At 63.4% G+C, this 17,740-nt stretch overlaps 1 protein-coding gene across 1 annotated transcript in view; it reads right to left on the bottom strand.

The window, feature by feature from the left end:
• Positions 1 to 7,548: 7,548 nt before the first annotated feature.
• Positions 7,549 to 17,740, bottom strand: part of INTS1 (integrator complex subunit 1) — a 32,011-nt gene continuing 21,819 nt past the window's right edge. The window contains exons 31-47 of the mRNA XM_007941251.1: positions 17,298 to 17,457; positions 16,925 to 17,065; positions 16,289 to 16,475; positions 15,849 to 15,972; positions 15,205 to 15,335; positions 14,666 to 14,753; positions 14,146 to 14,372; positions 13,748 to 13,871; positions 12,157 to 12,290; positions 11,613 to 11,805; positions 10,807 to 10,934; positions 9,839 to 9,951; positions 8,936 to 9,049; positions 8,367 to 8,437; positions 8,099 to 8,190; positions 7,772 to 7,881; positions 7,549 to 7,664 (exon numbers count right to left, since the gene is read on the bottom strand). Of these exons, the coding sequence (XP_007939442.1) occupies positions 7,549 to 7,664; positions 7,772 to 7,881; positions 8,099 to 8,190; positions 8,367 to 8,437; positions 8,936 to 9,049; positions 9,839 to 9,951; positions 10,807 to 10,934; positions 11,613 to 11,805; positions 12,157 to 12,290; positions 13,748 to 13,871; positions 14,146 to 14,372; positions 14,666 to 14,753; positions 15,205 to 15,335; positions 15,849 to 15,972; positions 16,289 to 16,475; positions 16,925 to 17,065; positions 17,298 to 17,457 (2,253 nt within the window). The remainder of the gene's footprint in view (positions 7,665 to 7,771; positions 7,882 to 8,098; positions 8,191 to 8,366; positions 8,438 to 8,935; positions 9,050 to 9,838; positions 9,952 to 10,806; positions 10,935 to 11,612; positions 11,806 to 12,156; positions 12,291 to 13,747; positions 13,872 to 14,145; positions 14,373 to 14,665; positions 14,754 to 15,204; positions 15,336 to 15,848; positions 15,973 to 16,288; positions 16,476 to 16,924; positions 17,066 to 17,297; positions 17,458 to 17,740) is intronic.

Below are 17,740 nucleotides of genomic sequence, written 5' to 3'. Positions count from 1 at the left end.
CCAGGCGCTGCCCCGCCCACCCACCACTCCGCGCCCTCCGCTGGCCATGTCCAGGTCTCACATCTGCCCTCGTGGGCCAAGCTCCCTAGACGCACCCTGCTCGCCGACCACGCCCCCATTCTAGGCCACGCCCACTTCTGCCCTCCTGGGCCACGCCCCTGCCCGGGACCCTGTCCTATCCAGCCCGCAGGAGTAAGCCAGGCAGCGAGGCCACGCCCCCTGCCTATCAACCACGCCCCCGCCCGGCAACCCCTCTTGCAATCCTAGTTCAGGGGTACAGGAAAAAGGCCGGGGCCTAGGGCCCGCTTTGGGAGTCCTGTCCAGGCTGTCCCTGTTCCAAAGAGAAAGTGGAGGAGACAGACACACGGAGAGGGGAGGCCGAGGGTGGAAGCCAGGACCAGAAGGACCAGAAAGGGCCAGCCTTCCTTCCAACACTAGAGCCTGGAGTTGGGGCGGGGGGTCTGCTTTTCTTTCTTTTCAATGCTGCATCCCCACCTCACCCTCATCATGGAGAAGACGAAGGGAAGCCCACTTTAGGGATGGAGAAACTGAGGCACAGACAGACATGACCTGCCTGGGGTCACGCGGCTAAGAAGCGGTGGAGCCGGCCTGCCCTGGGCAGCTGGACTCCCTGGGGAGGCGTTAAATCCGGCTCCTGGGGCGGTGAGGACCACGCCTGGCATTTTATAGTCTTCAAAGGGCCTTCCGGCCTGTGTAGCAGGGGGTACCTCACTTGCGGTGGGGCCCAATTCCAAGCCGCGTCTTGGCTCCCTGAGGCCTAACCACTCGGGCTGTTCCTGGAGCAGGGGCTTCCCAGGGATCCGGGTAATTTGCTGTTTCCCAATTTTCCACTTTCATCATCTTGTAACGTCAGTAATTAGAAAAAGTAACTCTGGGAGGGCCCTAAGTGATCCGGGGGGCGTTTCACACCCCCATTCTTCCAGTGGTGCTTGTGCATGGCACGTGGACTGGACCAAGCCAGAAATACTGACACTCAGAATAAAAGGGACCCCATCCTATCTCCGCCCCTGCCACAGGGCTTGTCCAGACAGCTCTCAACAGAATCTCCTCCAGCCAGCAGGAGGGCGCTTTCCTACAAACTTCAGAAGGAGAAGGGGCTGGCATCCCTGCCCATTTGAAGGAACTATGCCCTCAGAGTGGATCGCCTTGGTCGTCTGTAGTGAGTGAGGTCTGTGAACGCCAGTGAGCTCCCCGTTCCAGGGCGTATGCAAGGAAGTGCCAGACAGAGAGCCCTGTGACCTAGCATGGCTGCAGTGCAGTGGGTCTCCAGCAAGGGGACAAAGGGCAGTTTTGTGCCAACTCAGCTGAGGCTGGCCTGGGAAGTAGGTTTTCTTGGCACCAGGGCAGCCACTAGAACCGGAAAAGCCACTATAATGAAGGGAAAGGGTGAAATGGTGAGGTGTCAGCCTGGGGCCACGGTGGAGGGGACAGGGGCAGGTACTGGGGATCATCCGCCACTCCACAAGGAGCTCAATGGGAGGTGACAAGTTCCGGCTTTTAAGTGTCAGAGCTGCTATCATGAAACCCACCCTACCTCCCCCCAGTCACCAAGGGGCCCTCTGGTGACAGTGCCCTGGAACAAGCATGTCCAGCAGTTCCCTGGGGCCACAGGAAATGTCTCTATCCCGCAGCTCTGTCCTTCCCTCAGCCCCTCCTCTCCAACCAGAGCAGACTCCCACTCCTCGCGCCCCAGGTGGGTGGGAGAAGAGCTGCCAACATAAGATCTTCAGCCCAGCTCCCCGGGCCTCCTCCTGAGTCCTCTCCGGGTGGAAGTCTAACCTTTCAGTTAGCAGCAAGCATATTACACATTTGCATCACTCAGGGATGCTCTCTCTTCTCTGGGGGCCCCAGGCTAGGACCGGGACACTCCTATGCCCCTCTGCCCACCGCTGCCACCCTGGCTCTGACCACTGCACCATCCTCCCCAGGATCCCCACCAGTCTTCAGAACTTTCTAGGACGCAGACTCAGCTGAGCCCCATCCTGCTCAGAACCTACCTCCCTGGCTGCCCTCTGAATAAAGTCCAGGCTCCTTATCACGTCTCCCAGGCCTTGATGGCCAGCTGGCCCCTGCATATCACTCCTGCCAGCCCGGCCTCTCCCTGCCGCACCCTTCTGCCACTCCCCCTCCCCCTTGATGCCACCCAGGGTCCCCAGTGGCTCCTCCGTCCACCCCGGGCTCCCATCCGGGCCCTCCCTCCCCCGAGAGCTGCACCCAGGGGCCCCCCCCTGTCAGACTTGATGCCTCCTCCCTCCTGCACCTGGTTTGCTGAGTGTTTGCTGAATGGTGGGTGTCGCTCCAAGCAATGGCTGAGGGGTGGGCCCCTCCTGGGCATCAGCCACACTGCTTTCCCAGTGAGGCCCTCGTCCCCGCCTCCCTCTCCCCAGATGGGCACCAACGCTCACCAGCTCCTGTCCCGATTCGCTGAGATCAAAACAGCTGTGCACTCTGCTTTGGGGAGGGGTCTGGTGTCGGTAAGACCCGGCCCCATCTGCCCAACTCCCTGCCCCACTCTGCCTGTTGCATCACCTGCAAGGGGGTGTCACAGACCCCCCCCACTTTCACCTTAGGAGAAGCACACAGTTGAGCAAAAACCAAGTCGGGTGCCATGAGGTCACCTCTGATCACGGTGACCCTACAGGTGCTGTAGCGGAACTGGGCTCCGTGAGGTTTCCAACAGGTGATGTTTGGGAAGACTGCCAGCCCTTTCTTCTGAGGTACCTCTGGGTGGACGCCAACCTTTGCTTAAGAGCTGAGCACTGAGCCATCTGCACTATGCAGGGACTTCCTGGTAGAGCAGACACTCACTCAACGCAGCTTCCTGCAATCACACTTGAGCCTGAGGCTGGGGGGCAGGTGAGCGCTATGAACCAACAGGCCTGGGAGGGGGCTCCAGCCCTCAAGCCCTGGAGAACATCTGCAGACCCCGACTCAAGAGCCAGAGAGACTTCCAAAGAAAACAAAGGGCCAGCGTGTTTCCAGGGAACCAAGCTGCACATACTTCCTGAAGAAAATCCAGCCACCAAAAGCAGAAAATGAAAACGCCTGTTGATGGCCCGTCAGGCCTCCAGACAAAATTCATGATGAAAAAGAAAAGTGAGCTGTTGGGAAGAGTGAGCTGTGGGCATGTTCCTTACAGCAGCTGGTGTAGTTGACGCACACACAGCCCCTTACTGGGAACTCATCTGTGACAGGTCCCTGGAGGTGGCATTGGGGCCTCTGTCTCAAGGTCATTTTGCAAGCCAGAGATGGCTTCCTAGAGGGGGTACCCCAGGACTGAGGCCGGACGGCAAGATGGTGACTGGAGAGGCCGTCTGCTGGCAGAAAGGCCCCACAGCACTCAGGAGGAATGAAAAAGGGCCGGTGGGTGGAACTGCGCCCAGAGAACCAGGCTGGGGTAGGGAGGTGGTCATGGGGGCAGCAGGGCCCAGCTAGGCCCCACACCTGCTGCTCCTGCCATGACGGCACTCGCACTCTCATTTCTCACAGGCATGTTCACCCCATGCTGCAGAAACAGACGATCAGGACAACAGACCACGTGGTCAGCCGGCAGGACGGGGCTGAGGAGCCCCTGCCCCAAGCCACGGAGAGCTAGAGGGGCCAAGATCAGGGTCGGCCGGGATGGTGACCTGCCAATTGTCCACCCGTCTGGGGCATGACTCCACTTCCAACATGTGACCCCACCCTTTCACTGTGGGTAGAGGGGGACCTTCCTCAGGGAGCAGGGATGATGCTGGCGCCCAGGGAGGCACAGGCCACTAGCTTCCATCCCAAAGCAGCTGGAGGGACGGCTGAGCTGCTGCAGGCCACACTGGTGGTCAGACACCTAGGAAGGTGGCAGTGTGGGGGCTGGGCACGGCACCTGAAGGGGGCTGGAAGGAGGGCCTGTGGACCTTTGGGGGCGTGACCGGATCAGGGCTACTGGCCGAGCCAGTGTCACAGGTCCAAGCACACCCGCCCGGCCGTCTGTGGAGGGGACAGTGGAGAGGGTCGAGAGACGTCCTGCCCCACACAGCAGCTCCCCCCACAGCCTTCATCTCCCATCGGGCCATCACCTCACCATGGGGTTCCCAAACCAGTCTGCCCAGAATCCTTTCTGGAGAGCTGTCAGTGTGGTGTCCTGCAGAACGTGCTTTGGGAACCCCAGCTCACACAAGCCAGACGTAGGACCAAGTTCCAGTCCTCACTGCGGCCTTGCCGAGGGCCATCTTGGTCATAACACAGGTCCCTTGTCTCAGTGTTTAAGGAAGTCTGGGTGTCAGAGGCGAGCCAAAGGACGGGAGAGGGGAACAGAGCCCCCCGAGTGGACACTGACAGATCACAGGCCTCACAGCCAGGATGCCCAGAGGCCGGACTCCTGGGCACGCCATCTGGTGGCCTAGGAAGCTGATGCCACCCTCTGGTCTCAGGTGGGAATGGGAGCCTGGAGCGGGGACACCCCATTGTGAGGGGCCAGTAAATGGTCCATGCCACCTAGGGTATGCGACCGGCATACTGACACGCAGGCTCTGGGTGGACGGTACGTCCTTCTCCAGACCCCAGTGCACATGTCATCCACGACCTTGCTCCTGTCTCGGGCTCTGAGAAGGCGGCCGGCGGGGCCCCCCGGAGCCAGGTCTTACACCTCATTACAGACAGCGTTGCTGGCGTGTGCACGGTCTGCCTCGCCACCCGCTCTATTATTAATGGCTTCCTGAACTGCAGCGGCAGCGTCGCACACAACGCACTATAAATATTTGATCCGGGATCTGCAGTCAGCCATTCATCATTTATAGCGGGTTACAAAAACATTATAAAACATTTACCACACCTTTATGGATCACGCTCAGCTACGACGACGATGGGCAATAAATACAGTTTTAATCCTCCTCGTGCCGTTTAAAGAACCCCTGCTAACGCCCGGCTCCCCCATGCTCCCGCGTGAACAGTGGTCAGGACCCCCGCCCTGGCCCGCTGGGTGGCCCTGGCCGGACCCTACACCTCTCCAGGCCGGCTCCACAAAGCTGAGCGAGCGACAAAGCCTGTCTGTCAGATGCTGCACACTCGGCTCTCGCAGCCACCTGCAGGCGCAGAGAGGAAAGGCAGCTTGCCCAAGGCCCACAGCAGAAGGGGCTGAGCTGGCATCAGAATCCGGTGGGCCCATGGGGGTGGGCCGGCCAGGCCTTGGTTGGGGTCGGCAGTGCAGCATAGCCAGGATCTAGGGAAGGAGCTCCTGGGGCAGGAGGGCCTAGGGTGGGAGCAGGGAGACTCGAGGTGGAAGGACTCCCACTGTGGCCTCACCTGAGCAGGCCACCACCAGGCTCCTGCGGCCACTCTGCTGTCCCTAAGGCACCCTCGGCTGGAGATCTGCTGCCCGTGGGCTCCTGAGGTCCCTGCTGTAACGCTGACTGGCGTGAAGTGGATCTGGGGGGGGTGGCGGTCCAGCAACCCCTCGATGGTCCCTTCAGCACCCACTTGACCTCCAGGGAGGCTCCAGGGAGCCGGCGTCCCCTGGTGAACACAGCAGCCACCCAAGTGTAGAGCCAACGACAGGTGACCACACAGCATCCTTCTGCAGGTCAGGGCCTTGGGCTCCGCAGCCCCCAGGACTGGCTCGCCTGGCTCCTCTCCCCGTAGCCGGGGAGGTCTCTATCTTTGGGGGCCCCCGCACTCCAAGCCCAGCAATCTCCTCCAGGCTGCCGGTGCTGCAGGACAGCCCTCCACCCACAGGATGGCGGGGCGAGCAGGCAAAACCCTCAACTCCGACCCCAAAGACTCCTCCTAAAAACCTCCTACTCAGCCCTCCAGACCCACTTCCCGACTCCCCCAGGCACAACTGATGCCTTCCATGCCCAGCTGTGTGCCTTGTGGGGCCCGAGCTCTCCTGAGGTCCAGCCTGGCCCTAAAGGGGCCTGAGAATCTTGCTCTGCTGGCCTGTCCTTGCCAGGGCTTTCCCGGGGTGGGGGTGGGGGGTCACCGTCCCCGGGAGAGAAGGGGCAGCAGTCCCAGGGGAGAGAGCTCACACCCCACCCACAGCCAAGACACCTGCTGCTGTCCAGCGACACCTGGCCAGGCTGCTCTGGCTCCCAGACCCCCAAGGCCACCCAGCAGCCTGACCCCTCAGGACCTGAAGCAGCTGCCTGGGCCTGTTTGCCTCTACAAAACTGGCCATGGGCCTGAGGCCTGGGCCCAGGCTGTCCTTCTCAGCCCATGACTCGGTCATCCTTGGCTCAGCCTGCCTGAAAGTCAGGATGAGTCCCTTCCCACATCAGAAGTAAAACCTAAGACCTTAAGAGGGGACTGAGGAGTCCCTGCCTCCCCACCCGTCCGGCAGCCGGCCACCCCGTGAGCTCTGCCCAGCCTGGCACAGCGTCTTTCCTCTCCTGCAGAACCAGGGGCCCAGGGGCAGGGCCCTGAGGAGCCCGAGCCAGCTGGGCTCTGTGGCCGGCCCAGTGACTGGGAGCTCACTAGCATGCCACTGGGACAGGCTGACCCAGGCCCTGGGGGGCAGGGCAGGCCTGCCACTGTACGGTGCCCCTCGTGACTCTGAGCTGAGCACCAGGGGCACCAGGGCCTTATGATGCCCCCAGCTGACCCAGGCCCTGGGTGGGGTAGCACCATGGTGCTGTGAGGGGGCACAGCACTAAGAGGAGTTTCTGGGCCTGGCAAGTTGGAGGAGTGCCCCCATCGCGGGGCAGGCTGGAGACGGGGCACAGGGACAGTATGGTCGACCCCTTGCCCTGCAGGCCCACCTGGCCTGGTCTCCAGGCCTGTGCTGCCTTGGGGCCTCCCAGGATTGGGAAGGGGGCAGGCGGGTGGGGGATGGAGCTGCCTCTGCAGGGCTGGGACCTGGCCCTTCTCCCTGATCACTCTGTGCTGGCTTTGTGGGTCCTGGGGGTTGAGTCAGTTTGAGCACTTTCCCAGTCACTGTCCCACCTTTTCCTCACCTCCCTTCAGCCACAGTGCCCTTGGCAGCTCCGACTACCCAGCCCAAGCAGGAGTGCGCTGGCAAGTGCCCAGGGCCCGGGTGTTCACTGACCTCTGGGCACCCATGGGGAGAGCTAGGGCTCTCCCAGAGCTCCATCCAGTGCTGAGAGGCTGCACGGGGTCTGTCCACCCCTGCTCAGACTCCACGAGGCCGCTGGCCGTGCACGGAGCGCAGAGGCCCGCCCCAGGTGCAGAGGCCCGCCCCAGAGCCCACCCTGGACACAGAGGCCCGCCCCAGATGCAGAGGCCCACCCCAGGCGCAGAGGCCCGCCCCAGGTGCAGAGGCCCACCCCAGGCGCAGTCCTCAAGGACCTTGCCCACCGCTCTAACGCCTGGCCTCGGGGAGGCATGAGAGACCCAGCCGGGCTGAGGCACAGGTACAAGGATGCAGACAGACAACACATGGGGCTCAGACGGTTTCATTTAGAGGGTGAGGTCAGGGTCAGCCTTCACCATGCTGGGCAGGGTCCCTCAGTCACTTGCAGACGTGACTCGACCTGAGCTGTGGGGAGGCTGCCCCAGCTCTGACTTGGCCGCTCGGTGCCCTGTCCTCTCCCGGGCTCACATGAGGGCCTCCATGTGCAGGATCCTCAGGGCCTCGGAGATCTGGGCACTGGTGTCCACCTGGCCATACATGCCCACCAGGAAGGCACGGTGCAGCAGCACGGCTGCGTGCTCTGTGGGGACACAGACGCTGCAGGCTCAGAGGCGCCCATGGGGGTAGCTCTCCAACGCCCAGGGCCTCGAGTGACCGAGCAGCGGGCGGCAGAGCGTGGGGGCTCACCTTGGCACAGGAGGGTGTACTCGGGCAGGTTCTTGAGGGCTGTCTGCACCACCTCAAAGTCCCGGCTGCCCAAGCAGTACATGAAGGTAGGCAGGAAGTCGGCTGCAATGCTGAAGAGATGCCTGGCTGGGTACCTCCCACCCTGCCCCTGAGGAGCCCTGGATGCCGGGGTGGCAGTGGCTCCCTGGGATGCTGCTCCATCCCTGGGAGCAGGGGGTCCGAGCGGCCGGTCAGCCGGTAGCCCAGCCCGCAGAGGGGCACAGAGGGGTGCGGGCTCACCTGGGAGCAGCCCAGCCCGCGGGGGGGCACAGAGGGGTGCGGGCTCACCTGGGGTTGTTCTGGATGGAGCGCAGGGCCAGGCTGAAGGCCAGGTTGCGGCAGGACTCCTCGGCCGAGCTCATCAGCCTCTGCAGGTTGGTCTTGGGGGGCGGAGTGAAAGGCTGTCAGTGAAGGCCCTCCTGTGCAGGGCTTGCATCTTCGGCCCTGGGCTCTCACCAGGTAATGGGTGGACAGTGAAGGGCCAATCCCCACCGGCCCATGTCTCCCTCCAAGGAGAGCCGCCTGCAGCAGGGGCCCAGCCGCCCCTCCCGCTCACCGAGAAGAAGCCCAGGATCTCCGGCCTCCGCCAGGACATCTCGTCGATGTCACTCAGCACCTCCAGCAGATCTGAGGGGGGCAGGGACAGAGCTGCAGGCAGACGCTCCAGCACCCCTGCTGCGCTGGGGCCTACTGGGGACCCTTTTGGAGCCTTCCCTGTGTTTGCTGACACCCAGGCATCTTGGGACAGAAAGTCCCCAAGTGTCCAGCTGGCTTCCCAAACCCGTGGCACCAAGGAAGCCCTGTCCCGTGGGTGCTGGACCCAGGAGCTCAGAGTGCACACGCCTAGGCCCTCCCAGACCCCCTGCAGCAGGCTGAGGAGGGATCCAGGCCCAACAGGCCTGCTGCGAGAATGCCACTGTACCCCTCCACGGCAGGGAGCTGCTGGCCCCCAGGCCTACCCGTGACCTGACCACCCACTGTGTCTGCTTTGCCTGCTGCCCGGTGTGTCCCATGGCAGGGCCAGCCCCAGTGTGCCCCGCCTGCAGACCAGACAACTGCTGGCTTCTGCTCAGGGCAGTCCCAGGCCTGTGAGCCACACCCCCTCCCCAGGATCCCCCACCTCACCCTCAACGGTCTGGCCCCGGGAGAGCCTCTTCACGTAGGGGGCCACCTCTGCTGCCGTCAGCGGGGTGAAGAGAGAGACGCTAAGCAGGGGCAGGGAGCCGGCGGGGCTGTCATCTGGAAGAGGGGCCGGTGCTACTGAGGGCTGATGGCCCGCTTCCGCCAAGGTACTCGGGGGATCGGGGAAGGGGCAGCAGCGCCCGGAGTGCAGGGACACGGGGAAGGTCACAACCGAGGTACTGGGCCTCGTCCGTTCATGGAGGACGTCTGCCCAGGCAGCCAGGTTACACAGGGGCTGGGCCACAGGAGGGCTCAGCAGGCAGGGTGGAGAAGGGCCAGCAGGGGCGGACAGCAGACGGGAGTGTTCCCGTCTCCACCTGCTTCACCTCCGCCCTCACCCCATGGCAGGAATCAGGCCTGGCACCCAGCACCTGTACCAATGTCGTGCTACATGCCCACCACGAGACCTCCCCACAAGGGACAGACAGTACTTGGGCAGTGAGGAGCTGAACCCCGTCACTCAGACCAGACCAGGCACATGGGGGCCCTGACGTTAGGGTCCCCAAGGAGACAGGCCTGAGATGGAGTGTGGGCTGGGCCAGGAACCCAGGGTGGGTATCCACTCTGCAGGGGAGTGAGGAGGGCAGGCCGCCACAGAGGACCCGGCTCATGGGGACAGCCCAGCATCCTCCAGGTGACTGCTCAGTCACAGGGGACGGACAGTGAGCAGACTGTGGGGCCCACCAGTCTGCAGCCAACTTGTGCCTCTGTGACGGCTCAGGGGGTCATGGCCCCATGCTGGGCACCAGGCTAAGACACGCAGTTCCTGCCTTGGACACATGGTGCGTTTAGGAATGATCACGTGGCCAGTCTCCAGCCCCAGCAGCTGGTGCAGGGAGGACTCACCCTCGCCCTCCTCATCCAGGCCCCGGTCGGCAACACCACTCCTGCTGGGCAGGCTCAGCCCAGCCAGGAGGGACTTGAGCATCACCAGGTCGCTGTTGTCGAAGGACAGGTCACTGAGGAGGGAGAGCACATGGTCACGGGAACAGGAGTCAGGTGGAGTCTGACAAGGAGACTGCGGGAGGGACCGGGATGGACGGAGGGCAGACCCAGGAGGGACCGGGATGGACCCAGATAGACGGAGGGCAGACCCATGGGACAGGAAGTCAGGTGGAGTCTGACAGAGAGATCACGGGAGGGACCGTGATAGATGGAGGGTAGACCTAGGAGGGACCGGGATGGACCCAGATGGACGGAAGGCAGACCCATGGGACAGGAAGTCAGGTGGAGTCTGACAGAGAGATCACGGGAGGGACCGGGATGGACAGAGGGCAGACCCAGGAGGGACCGGGATGGACCCAGATGGACGGAGGGCAGACCCATGGGACAGGAAGTCAGGTGGAGTCTGACAGAGAGATCACGGGAGGGACCGGGATGGACGGAGGGCAGACCCAAGGGTCAGGAGGCACGTGGTGCAGGGCGGGCAAGGCTGAGGGGGCGGCCTGCAGACCAAGTCAGCTGTCTGTCAGCTCCACGTTGGGGAGGACATGCTCCAGCCTTAGACGCCCCACCCCCAGTGGCCCTGGACCCCCAGGGCCAGACACACCTCTCTGCTGCCCCCCACCCCACCCCAAGGTCTCTTGGGCAGACTGCCTCAATGGGAAGGGCCACAGCTGACAAGGTGGGGGTGGGGCGTATTGTGTGTGGGGTGAGGTGGGCTGTGCAGGTGGCCCTAGGCTGACGGGGTGGGAGCAGGGGGTGTGTGGGGTGTGTTGTGTGTGGGGTGGGGCAGGCTGTGCAGGCGGCCCCGGGGCTCAGCGGTGGGAGGCGGCTGTGTGTAGGGAGGTGGGCTGGGTGTGGTGGGTACTCACTGGAGCGCATCGGCATGCTTCTGTAGGAAGGCAACGGCAGCGGGGGCGTTGCAGGTGATGTATTTATGCAGGAGCTGCACAAACTTGCTGATGAAGGGGGCCAGGTGGCGGGAGGACTTGCGGTAGTTCTGGAAAGAAGGCAGGACGACAGCTGGAGACAGATGTTGCCCGGTCCGGCACTGCCGCGGGTTCCCGCAGGAGACCCGACAGGACCAGGCCGTGCTACCGCCCAACATGACAGAACTGACTGAAGCCAAAGCTGCCATGGTCCAGATAGCTTTGCCCTCCGTGAGCTCACAGCACAAATGAAAGGACGTCCCGAAAGGACTCAGAGGCCAAGGCACTGAGGGCTTGATGGAGGCGGTCCCAGGCCCGCTCAGAAACCCCGGGCCAGGGCAGCAGGAGGGAGCTGAGCCAGAGGGGCCTCCGGCTGGCCGACTTGGGTACAGGGATAGGGTGAAGGTGACGTCCAGGCACCGAGTCCTTTCTTCACAATGGGCCAGGAGCACTGGCCATCCCGACCCTACATGGATAGGAGTGGGTGCCTGCTTGGGCCGCCGACAGGAGGCAAGTGTGGGTGGCAGGGCTGGGAGTAGCACCTCCAGGCACTCCTGCCCCCATAGGACCCTCCCTACAGAGAAGTGTCCCCCATCTTCTGTGCCTCCAGCTGTAGCCCCCTAGATATGGGGGTCGGGGAGGGGAGTGGGCACCCAGGACTCTCTCCACCCTGGTGTGCCTCAGCCCCTCCCAGGCCCAGCCCTGGCCCCGCCCCCAGGCACAGCCCCGCCCCCGGGAGGAAGGCGCACCAGCAGCAGTCTCACGAAGGACAGCAGGCAGTCCCACAGCGCCCCCTGGTGCTCACTGCGGAACACCCGCGGCTGCAGCAGCTCCAGGACGCCCAGCACGTGCAGGAAGAAGGTCAGGTGGTTCTGTTGCCGGAACTCCTGGAAGTTGAGGTGCGTGCGCCCGTGCAGCAGGGCGGCCAGCATGGGCAGGTGCCTGCAGGCGGGCAGAGCCCCAGAATCAGTGCCGTCCAGGGCCCCACAAGACGCTCTCAGCCCGGGGTTGTGAGGACGGTACGTTCCACGCAGGGGACAACACAGTGCCTGCCTGGGTGTGCAGGTGCCCGACACAGTGATGCCTGGGCCCCGACCTGAAGCCTGCAGGGCCTGGGTGTGGCCTCTTGCCGGCTCCCGGCTCTGCCCTGTCCTGGCTGTGACTTCCCAGCCACTGACTCTGGTCACCAGTCGGTGTCCAGCGGCAGAGTCCTTCTGAACGCTCTCATGTGGGCGGGAGTGAGGCTCCCGGGGACCTCCCCCGGACACAGGCTGGGCAGCAGGGCCGGCGCACCTGAGCAGCAGGATGGGGTGGGCTACCGCCAGCTTCCGGCACACCATGTTGGCATCAGCCACACGGCTCTCAGATGAGCGTGAGTCGCTGGTGTCCGCCAGGAGGGTGATGAAGCGGTGGGTGAGACCGTCCAGCTGCGAAGGAGGGGTCAGTGGCCTGGGGGATCCGCCGGCAGGCCTTGTTCAGCCCATCCCACCCCACACCCACGGTGGCTGCCTCCAGGAGCAAGACGGGGTCAACCAGGCACATGGCAGGCCTTTGCCTGCAGACCTGGTCACGCAGCTCGGGCCCAGAGAAACATGCTTCCTCAGGGCTCTTCTAGGTACTTCCAGAGACCAAGGAGGCCACGGCCAAAGCTCACCCGCACCCCACTGCCGTCAAGTCAACTCTGACTCACAGTGACCCTACAGAGAGAGCAGAACTGCTCAATGGCATTGTCAGTCTTCATGGGGGCAGACTGCTGCATCTTTCTCCACAGAGCAACTCGTGGGTTTGAACTGCTGACCTCTTAGTTAGCAGCCAAGTGATTAATCCCTGCACCAATGGGGCCCCAGAGTCTCAAACGAGCAGCATTTGATGTTAACTGCTCAAGAAGCTGCCAATAGGCAGCTCAGCCCCAGCAGTGACACAAACTTTCTACAGAAACAAAACCAACAAGCCTCTCAACACCAAATGCCAAGAGAACAGGGGTAAGGGATCCAGACACCATGTGTGGAGGGACACCATGTGGCATTAAAACAACTGTGCAGAATGAGAAAGACCAGCAGCGCCCATAAAGTATGGTTCCAACTGGCCCGACAGTCCACGCTGCTGTGTCCTGAGGTGCACGTTCCAGCACCCATCAGAACGTCACCCTGCTTCTCACCAGGCGTGTCTGTGGTGCAGTCGGGGCCACAGGACAGAGCAGGTAGGTCTGTCTGACCAGCCAGCTCAGAAACCCCGTCTAAGCTTTATTTGTGACGGGTAGCGACCGGAAGCGGACCCAATGTCTGTCACCAGATGAACGGATGACGAACCCACTCGTCCACATAAGAGTGCTCGCTCCTCGACCATAAGAAGGGATGACGTTCAGACGCACATTGCAGCGTCAGACACAAGATAAGACAAAAACAATACAGGCTGTACGACCCAGTTACATGGAATGCTCGGACATGCAGACCACCTCTGGGGACAGAAAGCGGTCAGTGTCCTCCTGGGGACGGGGGATGACTGAGGGTCACGAGGAAGACTTCAGAGTGAAGGACAGATTCCCTCCCTCGGCTATGGAGCCAGCACAGAGGGTGTCGGCGCACCACAGCCTGTCGAATCCCATCCCTTCCGCACGCATGTGCTACGTGGCTCAAGTACGCCGAGGGGCAGAACTGGAAAGGGAGCCTCAGGCCCTCCGGGAGGCGGACTGGGTGAGGGTGGGGTGGGCAGCAGGGCTGTGCACACACACCAGCGTGCTCACCAGAGCCCTGCTGTCTAAACGTCTTCATCTGAGAAAACGGGCTTCTGTTCCCTAGTTCGGTTTCTATTCCAGAAACAAAGGACGGAGGGCTGGTCACTTCCACCTGCGCTATTGAGGGTGTGAGTGCTCCCAGGTGCTCACCTTGCAGACGCTGCTGCCAGGGGCCCCCTCCCCGCGCAGCAGGACCTCCGGCACAGGCCCCCGCAGCTCCGGCCGCTGCAGGTAGATCTGCAGAAGCAGCTCTCGGCAGCGCTTGCCCGCCACGCTGGAAGAGATCGGGTCTGGGGTCGGCGGGGCAGGGGGCCTGGGACAGTGTCAGCACCGTGCCCACGCTCCCCGACATGGCTGGTCCAGAGTGACCAACGACAGGCTTCCCGCAGCAGGTGGAGGGAGCAGGGCACTGTCCTGTGCTAACGGGCCTGGAGTCACCCACAGTCACCCACAGGCGGGACCAGGGAGGCCAACAGACTGCCTGGGAGGCCGATGTTCTGGCCCACACCTGGCTCCATTGTTGGACATGGCCGTCAGGCGCCCCTCACCTGTCGCCCCACTGCTGGATGCGGCCCGTCAGGTGCTCCATCACCTTCTGCACGCCCTCGTCGTCCCCACGGCAGCCGCTGAGCAGCAGAGGCAGCCGGGCCTGGAGGAGGCTGCAGGAGGCCTCGTCCGCCTCGGGGCTTCGTGTCTCGGGCTCGGCCAGGATCAGCTCCGCCAGGCTGATGAGCTCCGGGGCCTTCACTCGCAACACCAGCTCCTCCCGCCGCTTCTACAGCCACAACAGCCAATCATGATGCCCAGCAGGCACGCGACGCCCCTCGGAGAGACACGGCCCACTGTGCCCATGCCACCCTGCCACACACACGATACATGTCCCACCATGCGTGCCAGACACCTCACCACGAGATACGGCCCACCGTGAGAGTCAGGTGCTCTAAGACATACACCCGACCACACGTGACACACGCCATCACAAGACATCCCCCACTGCACGTATGCCACCCCACCAGGGCCACCAGACCACATACACACACACACCGCTGCAGTCCCCAGAAGACCTGCCTGAGGGGTGCGCTGGTCCCGGCCCTGCCAGATCCGAGGCACATGGACACAGGCCCACAGGAAATCCAGGCAGGCAGATGGGTCAGGCCTGGGGGGACAGGGTTCCAGGGGGTTCAGGGTCTGTGGCACCAGAGTAGGCAGAGACACAGGGAAAAGACAAAGACCCACGAGGACAAGGGACAAGTGTCCTGAATGCGCCAAGGGCACCCCTGGCTGCCTCTGAGCACATGGGGGCTGGGCAGGCCTCAGCTTGGGGTGTGTGGGGTGGCCACATGGCTGCTGCACAGGAGAGGAGGGCCCCACCAGGGAGGGGCTGGTGCCTGCAACTGCCATGTTCAGCAGCACATTCCTTGGTGGCTGCCCTCGCGGGTAGTGGCTGGCCCAGGACACACTGCCCAGTGGGAGGGGAGCTAATCCAGGACACACTGCCGGGGGGCGGGGGGGGGGGGGGGCTGGCCCAGGACAACAGCCCAGTGGGAGGGGGCTGGCCTGGGACACACTGCCCCTGGGACACACAGCAGGAGGCAGGGGTGGCTCGCCTGTGCTCCCGGCTCTTGCCCAGCAGGAGGCGGATGCAGTGGTGCAAGGTGGACCAGTTGGACTGGTGCGTGAGCAGTGCCAAGAGGTAAGGCCGGAAGGACGGCACCTGGGCACCAGCATGGCCTTTGCCCTGGAGAGGAAAAAGGCTGCTGTGGTCTGTGGGCCGTGCAGAGGGCTGGGCCGGTGGCTCCTGCTGAGTCAGGGTGTCTCCAATCCCGGGGAAGCAGAGGCATGAACTTCAAGAAAGAAAGTGGCTTCCTGGGCTTTACCGCTTTCTCACGAGCACATGGGGCCAAGTCTGCCTGGCTGCAAGCCCCTCGGCGCCCGGGCCCTTCCACAGGGTGCTGGACTCGGGCGCAACACTGGGAGGGCCCTGACCTTCCTGCACACTCCTGACCACTGCCCCTGCTCAGGACCCTCTGCTTGCCCTGAAACCAGATCTTCCAAATCACAGCCGTCAAATGAGAGAGCACTTGTGACATGTCCCTTCAGCTCTGCTGTGGCACGAGGACTGAAGAGGCACGTGGCCCTGAGGGAACCATGTCTCAGTGCGACACGGAGACCACATGGACCATGCCCACCACTCATCAGGGCACTGCTCGGGTGGCAGGTGGAGGGACAGCCCGCCTGAGCCCCCACCCACCTTGTTCCGGGCAAACAGGAGCCTCTGCTGCAAGTCCGGGCAGCTGCCAATCACCTCGGGGTCCAGCATCTCCAGCCAGTCCACGAGCAGTCCCGACGAGGGCCCCAGATGTACCGCTTCCAGGCTGAGAGGCAGCAGGTCAGAGTGCCACTAGGTCCCACCCCTCCAGTGCTGAGCGAGCAGCCGTCTGCCCCCTGCCCGCTCACCTGCAGCCATCTGCCCCCTGCCCGCTCACCTGCAGCCGTCTGCCCCCGCCCCATCAGCCCCCTGCCCGCTCACCTGCAGCCGTCTGCCCCCGCCCCATCAGCCCTCTGCCCGCTCACCTGCAGCCGTCTGCCCCCGCCCCATCAGCCCCCTCCCCGCTCACCTGCAGCCGTCTGCCCCCGCCCCATCAGCCCCCTCCCCGCTCACCTGCAGCCGTCTGCCCCCTCCCCGCTCACCTGCAGCCGTCAGCCTGTGGTGGCCCTGGGCCCACAGGCCCCTCCTCCTCCTGCAGCAGCAGGGTGCTCACCACAGTGACAGGCTGAACACCGGCGCACGCACAGGCAGGGTCTGCGGGGGTGGCAAAGAGCACGGCCCGCAGCTCCTCCAGGTGGGGGGACCGCACCTCAATCAGACCCCGGAGGACTGTGGGCAGAGAGCGCTGTGTCCTAAGCTGCCACCTTCACCCAGGCCCCTCTGCCAGCCTCCTGTGGCCAACACCTGGTGCCCTCGGGGGGCCTGGCAGCTGTGTGCAAGTGGTGTATGAGCACTGCTTCAGTTCATGCCAGCCACGCAGGGCAGAGTGGCCAGGTCACAGGCATGGGGCGGCAGCAGTGTCGGGCACCTGGCTCGGTGCCTGAAGACTCAGGATGGAGAAAGACCTGCTGTGAGGGATGCACTCCAGCATGGGGATTCCCACAGCGAGGCCGGACGGGGCACGGGCACGGGGCACGGGGAGGGGAGCTCCAGCACGGGGATTCTCACAGCGAGGCCGGACGGGGCCACGGGCACTGGGAGGTAATTTCCCGGGGAGCAGCCACCCCCCAGGCTTCTCCAGGTGCTCTCAGCCTGAGGTGGCCAGCTCAGGTTCGTACCTTTGCCGACCAGCTCTGGCTCCAAGCTGCACTTCTCCCCTGACCTGAGGGTGGCAGTGACGGCTCGCACTGCAGAGGTGAGTGCCTCTGGGTCCCGCTGGCAGGCCAGGACCTCCGCCAGGTGTAGGAATGCGCTCCGGACTGCAGGAGGGTGTCCATGTACATGAGGGCCACCAGCCAGGGAGCCCATCAGCCTGGCTCTGGACCTACCCCTCACTCCTGAGCAGGGATTACCAACTGGCCCCAAGCAAAACCTCCCCTTGACACTTGGAAGACCCTCTGCTTCACAGGCCGCCTACCCACGTTACCTCGAGCCTGGAGCTTGCTGGAACGTGCCACCCCTGCTCCCATCTCACTCACAACATCTGCTCACCATCACCGACTCTGTGCCGGGCCGAATACTGGGCGGCAAGCAATCTGAGCTGGGCCAGCAGGGGCCCAGGCTCCACAGCTCGGCTCTCCAGCCACTGCAGCATCTGTGTGAGCACCGTGAGCAGCAACGACGAGAAACTGGAGTCCTGGGGCGCACAGCGCTGCGAGCAAAGAGCACACGCTGGCCCACTGCGCCCCAGGGTGCTTCCTACCTGCAGCTTCCTCACGCAACTCAGAGACAACACATGCACCACACACGGTCACCACACGCTACTCACGCTCACCACATACACACATGCTCACCACATACACACACACGCTCACCACATGCTACACACGCTCACCACATACATACACACACTCACCACATACACACACACGCTCACCACATGCTACATACGCTCACCACATACACACACACACGCTCACCACATACACACACAC

This window comes from Orycteropus afer, unplaced genomic scaffold, assembly GCF_000298275.1.
Source record: "Orycteropus afer afer isolate SDZICR_OR568_19922 unplaced genomic scaffold, OryAfe1.0 scaffold00006, whole genome shotgun sequence".
Classification (NCBI taxonomy): domain Eukaryota; kingdom Metazoa; phylum Chordata; class Mammalia; order Tubulidentata; family Orycteropodidae; genus Orycteropus; species Orycteropus afer.
This window is presented reverse-complemented; position numbering and strand designations above follow the sequence as displayed.